The 11,471-nt window shown below is 30.4% G+C and overlaps 1 protein-coding gene across 1 annotated transcript in view; it reads left to right on the forward strand.

The window, feature by feature from the left end:
- LOC129219409 (transmembrane 9 superfamily member 2-like) overlaps nucleotides 1-10,591 on the forward strand; it is a 55,356-nt gene extending 44,765 nt beyond the window's left edge. The window contains exons 12-18 of the mRNA XM_054853798.1: nucleotides 699-756; nucleotides 861-918; nucleotides 1,004-1,163; nucleotides 3,491-3,642; nucleotides 5,728-5,839; nucleotides 6,889-7,060; nucleotides 8,890-10,591. Coding sequence (XP_054709773.1) covers nucleotides 699-756; nucleotides 861-918; nucleotides 1,004-1,163; nucleotides 3,491-3,642; nucleotides 5,728-5,839; nucleotides 6,889-7,060; nucleotides 8,890-8,957 — 780 coding nt within the window. The 3' untranslated portion in view covers nucleotides 8,958-10,591. The remainder of the gene's footprint in view (nucleotides 1-698; nucleotides 757-860; nucleotides 919-1,003; nucleotides 1,164-3,490; nucleotides 3,643-5,727; nucleotides 5,840-6,888; nucleotides 7,061-8,889) is intronic.
- Nucleotides 10,592-11,471: the final 880 nt, after the last annotated feature.

Genomic DNA, 11,471 nt, shown 5'->3' on the forward strand with positions numbered 1-11,471 from the left:
AGTCTATTCAAGTCAAGTTAATTTGAAGCTGTCATGCCAGTTCATAAGCAAAAATGTAGGAGAAAAAAGTTTCATTTTTCTTTCTATTTTTCCTGGCTGCCAATTTTAATTCTCTCCTCATTTTCACTCTTTATTTTTCATGAAATTCTATGTCCTGAAATTCATACTGTGTGATGCTTTGACAATTTCTAAAAGTTCTGTTTGTGTTCAGTAACTTCTAGAAGAGTGAGTAATTCTCAACAGAAAATATTTTCATTCTGTATTGCCATCATAGATCAAAAACATTGTTTTTTTTTTTTAACCTATTCCAGTAAATGCTCTGACAGATTGTTTTTGCGTGCTATTGCTCACTTTTTATTTTCAATGTTACAGACGAAATTTGCATCTGTCCATATATTTTGTGGTGGGGAGGGGGGGATACTTTAAAGTATTTCTTAATTTTACTAAATTTTTTTTTCATTTTTTTTTTAATAGGAAACTTTTAATATTCTTTAATTTTTTTTGAAGTAGTGTATGTCTACAGCTTAAATTGTTTAACCATTATATTAGATTTTTTATAATTTAGTTTTTAGAAACCCCCTTCCCCCTCAAATTTTAAATGAAAAAAAAAATCTTTGTAAAAAATCTGATGCAAAATTATCACATAAAAAGTTTAGGTCATTAAAGTAACTTATGTTTAATGCTATTTAAAATTTCAGGTGTTATATGTCTGTCTTGGGACTCCTGCAGGCTATGTTTCTGCCCGAATGTATAAAGGTATCATACATTTCTAAATCTTTTTTTTTTTTTTTTTGAAGGATCTAATTTTTACTGTATTAAGAATTACCTTAGTGGAAAATTTCATTGCATTTATTTTTCAGCTTTTGGTGGTATTAAATGGAAATCAAATGTTCTTTTAACATCTGTCCTTTGTCCTGGGTGAGTCAAATGAGTTTCAACTGTTAACTGTCAATTTGAATTTTATGATTGGTATAAATTTTAAAATTATTTTCAATGATTTTAGATGTGTATTTATTTTGTTCTTCATAATGAATTTGATGTTGTGGGCGAAAGGAAGCAGTGCTGCTACACCCTTCACAACCCTTATAGCTTTACTTTCTTTGTGGTTTGGAATATCACTTCCCCTAACATTTGTTGGTGCTTACTTTGGCTTTAAGAAAAGAGTAAGTTTTTACTTTTTCCCCCCTCCTTAAGAAGATTGCTTGTAGAAATTATGGTATGTAGAAAGACTGAATGTGATACTGGACTAATTTCTCCTTAAACAGTTTTTAGATATTTAATCTAATAATGGAATATTGTGTTTGGTTAATATTTTTAAAAATAAATAGTTACATGTTTGAATTCTTCAATAGAGGTAGAAATCCGTCTTGTGAAACATTGGATTTTTCTCGCATGTTTTGAAACTGAGTTCCCCTTCCTATTCTTTTAAGCAGAGTAATTTCAGCTTAAACCACAAGAATGCATTATGCAAATTCCAAGCATAAGTAATTTCATGAACTGTAGAACCTCTATTTACGGAAGTGATTGGTAGTGGATATCCCTCAGTAATTAGGTAAATTCTGGATAAATGGGAGTACTCAACTGTCTTGCGATCCTTGATGAGAAATGTCATCTATTCAACCATGTATCTCTGCCAGGGTTCCTGAAAGAGTGTGAGACAGCAAGAATTGTGCGTTTTTAAATTGATAAATTGAATTGCTAATATCAAGTAAATGGGAAAAAAGGAAAGAGAAAAAAAGCATCCTCTGAATGAAAAGTGCTGAAAAGGTTAGAACAGTGATTTTCAAAGCCCTGATTTCTTAGAAGTTGAGTAAACTCATTTCTGTTGTATTTTTCTTTGATGATTCTTTTCAACACTTTGATTTATCCTACACTTACCTCCATCAATCTATCAACAGTTGCCCAAACCAATAAATTAGAACATTCATTAAATAACATTTTGTGTTCATTCTTTCAAATGGTTTGACCGAAGAATCTTTTGAATTTACTAGTTCAAGCAAAAATGGCCAATTAAAAAGGAATTAATTGTAAAAAAAAAAAGATTAAAACTTGTGTTGTATATTCAAAAAATTTATGTGAAATTTAGAGCGCATATTAATAATGCATAGTAAAATATATAAATAACACTTTACTTGGTTTTAAATATGTTAGAAAAAAAAATTTAAAGTTAAAATTGTTAATTATTGCATTAATTAAACATAAGTATTAAACACTGGTAAAAAACACAGAAGAAACATTCAGGATTCTTGGTGTTTTTACAAAGATTCATGATTTCACAATGTTCTCAATCATCATTTATTTTCTAATGCTCCCTGCTTTAAGTTATATGAATGAAAACATGTGCATGACTTCTAAGATAGTAAATTTAGTAATTTCTTTTTGGTAGAATTGTATAAAAATTTCTTTATTTAAAATTCTGTAAAAGAAACTTTCATTCTAATAATGATTCCCAGATCCAGTGTCTGAAACTTCATAATGAATTCAACTGGTAAAACTTAAACGACCAAATTAGTAAGCCGAAAATTATTTGTAGGATGCGTGATTGCCTAAATATCCTATGCAATGGACGATGTAATGCAGAAATTTTCTTTTTGCATCTTTGAATAAAAATTTTATAAGTTGAGAAAATTGCAAAGTTTTGCCTGCACTTTTTGTTATTCACAAATATTTTTGGTGTTGTTCTTAACCCTGGTTTCTTTGATTCCTAAAATCATGGTAGGAAATTTGAAATTCATCAAATTTTTTTGGAAAACAAAATGGCCGATTGTTTCCTCTAGGGCTTTTTTTTTTTGAACTTATATGTTAAGAAAATCATCATTAAAAAATATGGCTGTCATCTTTTTTGGAATTTTTCTGTGACCAAGCACCCAAGATCACAAAAACTGCCTTTAACCCTCTGACGATCCGTGGTCATGAGTAAGATACATGAAATTCTTCCTCATATTTTTTTGGGGGGAGTAACTTGCCATGCAAATCAAGTGCCCTATCTTCTATCAATGCCTGGCAACCTCCCTGTGTTTCCAACTGTTTGACAACAAACATTTGGCATCAGAAAAATAAGTGTAAAATGCTTTTGAAACATGCTCACTAGGGCATGATACGACATTCAAAACCATCAGAGAGTTAAATGAAGATTATCATTAAAGTAATATGTCCTGTAATAGAGAACCACCTTTTTTGTTTTAAACTTAACTGACAGCATTTTACAGTTAGCAGCATAAAGTTTAATCGCATAATTGAACATTCGGAAGAAAGTTGCAAAAAAACTTGGGTGCTATTCAGCCTTCTACTCATTAAATACCACAGAAGTTTTTTCACTGACCTGTTGAAATCGAGGCTGATATGTATGCTCTGTGGTTGTGTTATCCTACTCGTTTGTGATCTTCTTGTTTTATTTATTTGTTTGTTATGCCTTTCAGTTTTGCAATACAAAACTTTGTCGTTACTGTAGTTATTAATTTTCGTTTCATAGCAGTTAATTCTTTTTAAGGTCATTGAACATCCAGTTCGCACAAATCAAATTCCCAGGCAGATTCCAGAGCAGTCAATATATACCCAGCCTATTCCTGGAATAATAATGGGTGGCATACTTCCATTTGGTTGTATTTTCATTCAGCTGTTTTTTATTCTAAACAGTATTTGGTAAGACATTTTTTTTTTGTTTCTTCTGCTTCGTATCATAATACAGTCAAACTCCATTTTATTGAACCCTAGATATAATTATTCCCCAGTTGTTATAATCTTTCTAAATGGTCCAAATTGAACAAACGTTTCTCACCAATGAAATTTCATATACTTATAATGATCCACAAACACTAGGTAATTGGCTATAGGGGGAAAGTGGGGCACCTTCGGACACTTTATAGATAATGATTTTAGAAATTTTATTTTCAAACCAATTTTCACCAAACTTAGCTGCACATGCAATGTAGACATTTTTGCTTCGATGAAAATTAATTTTGCTCGATCATTTTATCAAATTAAATTTTCATTAAAAAAATGTTAAAAAGTCATTACAATGTCCCAACCTTGGGGTACCAGCAATAATCCTAATAACTGTCAACTTAAATAATTGAAATCTTATTATTAAGAATATTTTCTGCTGCTGTTTCTAGAGCAGATGCAACAACAACAAGGAACTTCCTATTTTCTTTCTAGATCTCACCATTTCTGTTGCTTTAATATTTTAAAACTTTACGAGAAAGAAAAATCAGTTTTCGCTATAACAGTAGTAATTTCTTAATTTTAGTTCATTTAAGCTCATCAAATTTATTCGGTATAATGAAATAGCCATTTTCTGTACTTTACACTGGTTATAGCAGCTTGAAACAGTGTCTCAACCTGCCCCACTCGGATTGTTGTTATATGTTAACTTTTTCAAAGTTAGAGTTAGCAGTACAATACATTTCTTAACCTTAAAAATATGACAAAAGGACATACAGTTGACTCTCTATTTAACGACGTGTTTTCTCGGTCCCAGATGGTTCACTGTAGTGTTAAAAGCATTCTATTTAAGGACGCTTTCTACTTAAGGACAGTTTTTTGTGGTCCCTTGAAAGTTGTTAAGCAGAGAGCCAACTGTATTTTAATTCTCACATGCTCTGATTGAAATTCTTTCATTTCCTACTGAAAAAATTTAATAATGAAACCACCACCTGTCAATGCAACTCCGAACCTCTCAAAACAAAGAAAATTAGATCAGTTTTAACGATTCATGTGAGAAATTCCGAAGTACACTGAAGAGTAGATCCTGCTGCCATCGATGCCCTAAGAGAACTTATTTCTGTTTACAAAATTAAAGCTTAAAGTTATGGTGTCACAAGGTGGGCCATGTCCCAAGTGATCGAAAAATTTTAAGTTTTTCTTTGTACTTGTCCGAGCGACATTCCTTATCAATTGTTCTCTCACCAAACACTATCCTCTGCCATTCTTACACCTTTTTATGGGAATACCCCAATTCAAACCATTCCTCACCTATTGTACCTTTGATAAAACAGCTGTTTGTCCAAAGAGAGAACGAGCCCCTTTTCAAGCCCCTTCAATTTTCAACTGGTTATGATAAAATGTCAAGGTCATTCATGTATTTTCAACAGATTTTTAATTTTATTGCTGGTAATCCTGTGAACTTCCTAGTAACCATGGATAGCCCAGTTAAGCGAAAAGCTTTTTGTATAGAGAAATAAGTTTAATTTATTCGAAATTAGAAACTTATGTAAACTAATTCTCAATTTGTTAGAAATTTTCTCTTTCTATGTCTACTGTAACCACTATCTGGAAGAATCGCTATTCTATTATATGTGCATACAAAATATATATGAATGTACATATTTTATAGTTTGCTTATTATTAAGTCTAGTATACTTAGCTCTAATATTTCACTGTATTACTCTAAATACTAATGGAAATATTGTGTGATTAAGATGTCCATTATGAAGTCTCTTAAGGATGTAGCAAACCTTCTTCTATAGTAGTCTCTCAAGTCAATCCATTGAGAGTTTGTTACAGTGGTGTTTGACTATACATTTCACATTCAAATATTTCTAGAATGTAAAAGTATTTTCCATTGATTGTATTTTAATTGCTTAAATGTCAGTATATGAAATGTCTGAACATTTCTACTGCATTTTAAGGTTGATATATACCTTCATAATAATTTTTACTGTAACTGTTATAGTAAAATTTCTTTGTACTTTAATCAGTTTTTAATGAAAATTTTATTTTTTTTAGGTCAAGTCAAGTGTATTATATGTTTGGTTTCTTGTTTTTGGTGTTTATTATTTTGATCATTACCTGTTCTGAGACAACTGTACTGCTTTGCTATTTCCATCTCTGTGCAGAAGTGAGTTTTTCAATTTTTGTACTGTGAAACTTCAATCAGTTGAAGTTGCAGGGAAAGCAGATCGAGTTACCAAAAAATTGGCTCATTGAAAACAAGAACAAAACTATAGAATAAAATACTACCACTGAAACTCATTGAATTTATGATTATGTGCAAAATTGATAGAATAATATATCAAGGAGATTATATATCTACTTGACATGAATAGCGTCAAGAGTTTGTATAAGTTGGAAAACAAATTAAATTTTTATGCTGAAATAAGAGTTTTTATTTACCAAAAAAATTTTTTAAAAAAATCTGTAAACGAGCAGTGGGGAATATTCAGATGGGGTTCTTTGATGATGGGTAATATATTTGTTGTTCTTCTAGTATCTTTAATAGAAGGTAATTTTACTAATGGCTCAAGTTCTTACTTCTCTTTAATACCAGAAACGTTTTTGCTATTTCCATTTATACATGATAAAATTTCTTCATCAATTTGGTACTCTGGGTCTTAAATTCCATCATCAACTGCAACAAAATCCATAAAATCTGTTTGATTGAATCTTTGTGAAAAAGCTCTTCTCAATTTGTAAATTTAAGTCAGATTCATTAGATTCACTTCGGTCCAGATAGTGTTTAATGCCTTTCTCTTTCTTCATACTATGTGGGGAAAAAACAACTTTGACATTTAGAGTAACGTTAGCAATGAAAATCTAATGCTAGTCGTAAAATAAAATTTGGCTTATCAAAAATAACATTAATTTCCTATTAAGTTAGACGATGATAAAGATTCACTTCGGCTTATTGCAGTTCGACTAACTGAAGTTTCACTGCATATAATTATGTAAAAAATTTTTGTACTTTATATGCATCTGCATCTTGTACATTTCACATATGCTGACTTCTAAGATGCTCAGGGCACATGCCTCTATTAAATGTAACAAGTACTGATTTTCATGCATCGTAAAGTAAATACATCTTTTGAACGATAGTTTAAATCATTTAAACTTTTCTATATGCTTCAACAAAATGTCACTGACCCTGTTAAATTGTTTCTTTTAACATAGGACTATCATTGGTGGTGGCGATCATTTCTTACTAGTGGATTTACCGGATTCTATTTATTTGTGTATTGTATCCATTTCTTCTTAACCAAGCTGAATATTACTGGTACAGCATCAACATTTTTGTACTTTGGTTACACGTTGATTATGGTGTTTTTATTTTTCCTTTTAACAGGTAAGTACTATTAATTAAATGTCTACATACAAACTTATGTCCTCATAAATAAATCTATTTTCTGAATTACATGGAGACAGATGGTATTATCATACCTACATATGCTGTATTTTGTTCACTTTAAGTGATTAGCATGAAAAAAGGCACAAAATGTGATGCTCCACTGTAAGAAAGTCTCATTTATTTTGAGATTAAAATGGGTGTAAATCGTTGTAAAAAATTAAAAAATAGAAAATTTCCACAATTGAAACTTGTGGTTGAAGTTGACATACTAAACGTGGAAGTAATTGGTTATTAAAACAAATTGAAGCTAATAAAACATTGGTGCACAAATTTTGGATTCTGCCATGAGTAAAACATTTGACATGTGGAGTGTTGAATTCCTTTTAATTTTCGAAGTGGAAAATAGCTGAAAAGAAAATTTTATTTACCAACTGAAGATGTCAGGCTGTTTTGAGCAAATGAAAGACAATTTTTTCAAGATAGGTATTTAAGAAAACTTGTTGATTCAAAATAATTTACATAAATTATTTGCACTCCATGAAGATAAAGTCCTAATATAAGTTTATATTAGGACTTTATATGTTTATAATCCTCCACTATAAACAACTAAAATATAGTTGAATTTGGCACAAATCATAGCAGAACAGCAGCTAGAACAGTTCAATTCAAAAGTTAAAAAAAAAAAAGGCTATGGCCTCTATTCTAATGTTGCTCAGCATTAGTTACTAATTTATAGGAAAGTACAACTTAATCTATTTTAGATTAAAATACTTATCACTGGTTCACCAAATTACTGGTGGAAATTTGTTCAGAATTTGTTGTCTCACTGCTGAAAATATCTATGGTATTTTGAATCATAAGACAGGAAAACCTTGGAGAAGTAATGGCATTAAATGACAATTCAGATACACCAACTAGTCTTGAACTGTGTAAAGTGTATCATGGCAATCATTTTGCCAGGTAGTGTCCACAACAACCAATATGAAAAGTAAGTGTGCAAGAACGTCCATGCATCAAGAAATCAAACCATGCAGGTGAATTCCCATCTAGTCAATTCACTTAACCACTGAATGCAAACTCAGATTTTTATAATATGACTAGATTGGTACCTTATGTATGAAGCTCTTGACCAACTTAATTTTTCATGTGTTAATCTTTGTTTAAAAATCTCAACTCAGTTTCTGATCAATGATGATAGTCTTGGATTGAATTAAATTGACTTGGATTGAATTAAATTTTAACTAATCTTCAATAACTCACTGGAGTTCAACATCTCTACTCATACACACGTTTTAAGCATTGTCATTTTTTGGCAAGCGTAAGCATGTTAGACTGGAATTCGCATGAGAGTTTTGAAAGGAGTTTATGTTCACATTCACCTGACACGAACAATCTAGCATTAGAAAGGTAGAAATAATTTGTATTATTTCCATACATGATGTATTATTATATACTTATGAATTATAATAAACGTTTCAACCATAATAATACATATTGAAACCAAACAATTTTTTCCCCTCACTTGTAACTGCATAAGGTTTGAATTTTAAACTTTGTAAAACTGCTGATCCATTATTAAATGTGAAAAGCTCATACACTTGTAAATAATAAACAGAAGGATGGAATAAATTTGAATTATTTAATGTATTCAAAAAACGCTTATATAATAAATTAAAATTTCAACAGACCTAAATTGGAACAGATTCCCTATAAATTCAAAAATGTTAATCTTAAGTTTAAATACTTATTTCCATTCTATAAAATAGTACTTTAAATGTTCTCATTGTCATGCATACTCATATCATGAATTTTTCTTCAATTTTTAGGTAGTGTTGGCTTTTTCGCTTGTTTTTGGTTTGTCAGAAAAATATATGGAGTTGTCAAAGTTGATTGAGCACCATATTGCATTAAGAATGAAACTTGCATGATTTCTACACTAATGCAATTTCTGCATAAACAGTTTGAGTGTGATAATTTTAGATTGATATATTTTAGACTTTAATGTTTTAATTTAAAACTGTTTTCTTACCTTTATCTGAGATGTTACTCAGTGTAATCATATTCATAATCATTTGAACTTCCATGAACATTTTTCCTTTCAATTAGTGCACATGGTTGAGATTGGGATAAATTAAATTGTTTAATGAATTTGTTGTTTATAATTTCAATCATTTCTTTAAAAAAATAATGAGCTATCTCTATTTATTTCTAATAGATTATATTTGGTTGTTAATTATAAAAACGTTATATTATGTTAATATGATAGTTTGTCTTTACTGTATATGAGTGCCGTATATACCATGTGATGTCTGTACCACAGAATGCATCTTATCACTGGAATGTAGTCAAGATGATACCTCTGTATTTTGCCTTATTTATAGTTATATGTATGTTAATATTTATGTACATTACCATGAGTTTAATGCAACATCTTATACTTTTGCTATAAATAAAGAACATTTAATTGATATATCTGTTGCTCCTTTTAATGTTTGTAGTTTGCTTTTTTGGAGAGAAAAACTACAGAATAGTTTTCATTTGCTGGGATAAAAGCCATCCTATAAATCCTATTTTCAAAAGTAAAATATAATATTTTTGGAATCCCACGAACTGTTTTCCAAATTAGGATAATCCTGCACTTCAATTGGTCGCTTCTGTGTCTTGTGATATGCTGTTTTGACCAATGCACACATGTCTCAATGAATTGCATAAATATATGAACAATGTAGAATGTTCTTGAGAATATAATGCATAACTCAATCTATAGATATTGGGATTGGAGAGCAAGTCTACAGTCTATGTGACAAAAATCCATCCATCCTTTTGAAAATATAAAGATATAGAATTAGGAATGAGAACATTACTTCCATGAAATCAATTGATGTTCAGGCTGGACAAACTGTTAATAACTTTTTATTTAGTATAGTAGTTTAATATAAAGATTATTTTCTCCAAAATGCATGATGGTGTCATAGGTTGGGGTACATTAAAGATATTTCCAGCCTTGAACTTATCTCACAACTTGCAATTATAATTGAGACCTAATTTCACTCAAAAATGGAAATGAAAAGCTCGTGAGCATTTGATGAAACTTTTAAAGGTTGTTCTGACGTTTTTCTATTGACCAACCTTCATGGAAAAAGATCTTTTTATGAACAAGATAATTAGCTAACGACAACCAAATGTGAGTTTGGACATTATTCTTTAGATATATATAAAGAAAGATTTCCTTTTTACAAAGCAACACAGTAGAAAAAAGAGAAAACATGGGACCTAAACCTAATTATGTTCCCAAAAGAGAGCTAAACGTAAGCTGAAAGACTTTAGGAAAGCATTTCTTTGGCTGAGGCCATGGTAGATGAGGGGAAAATCTGATCCAAATTAGGATTAAAACATAACTGCAGGACATATTGAAGCAGGTTAATCATTAATAGATGTCAGAAATAAGGTTAGAAACTGCTGAGAATGAGATGAACAAGTTTTGTGTAATTTGTTTCTGTATCATTTTAAATTGAAATAAAGTTTCTTTTAAAGTATATTTTATTTATTTGTACTACTGCCCACACAAAATGAAACACCAAGAAAAAGTAGTCAGATTGAAACAAAATTTTACTCTTGATTGCGGCATTGAAAGGGGTTGCAAAATGAAAGCAAGGTGATTATAGTTGGGAAAAATCCCAAGTGAATCTGTGGGTGTGGTGACGCTATTTTGATTTAGAACTATTCTTTCAATCATTTGCCCTTTTTTTAATGAAATGAAACTAAATTATGACTAAAACAAAATTTTAAAACTTTAGATCATGTTATGTAGCATATCTACATATTTTAAAATGTCTTGCCAAACAATTTAGATTTTTTTTTTCTTTTTTTTTTTGCATTTGGCACTAGCAAGTCATTCAGTTCGGCAGTTTTAAGGTTTGGTTATTGTCAGACATTCAACTATGGGAGGGATTTTAGGGTTAGAATCTTTCTACCAGGGCGGACCATTTACTTGGTTTTTTTTAACCATTATACTCAAAAAATACATAATTAGCTAATTTACATTTCTACGTACAGTAGCCCCTCGTTATATCGTGCCTCGTTATATCGCTCATTCGGATGTATCACTCTTTTCTTCTGTCTCCCGAAATATTAAAGCCTAAAATAAGAAAAAAACTTTGCTTTAAGTTTGAAACCATTTCTGAAAACATATGGTATTGCACAGAGAAGGTATCTTTCTTCTCTATTTTGTCAATGAACAAAAGGAAGCAATTCTTCTGAATTCGCTGGAAAAGCAGCAGCAATTCCTGTCATCCAAATGTACATACCCGCACAGTATATTTCAGTTTAAGATGGTCTGTAAACTACTTGGCATCTTCTTTTGTATTGATACATTGCCTTTACAAGGAGTGAGAGACATCAAGCAAGT

The sequence above is a fragment of the Uloborus diversus genome, chromosome 3 (assembly GCF_026930045.1).
Source record: "Uloborus diversus isolate 005 chromosome 3, Udiv.v.3.1, whole genome shotgun sequence".
Lineage (NCBI taxonomy): Eukaryota > Metazoa > Arthropoda > Arachnida > Araneae > Uloboridae > Uloborus > Uloborus diversus.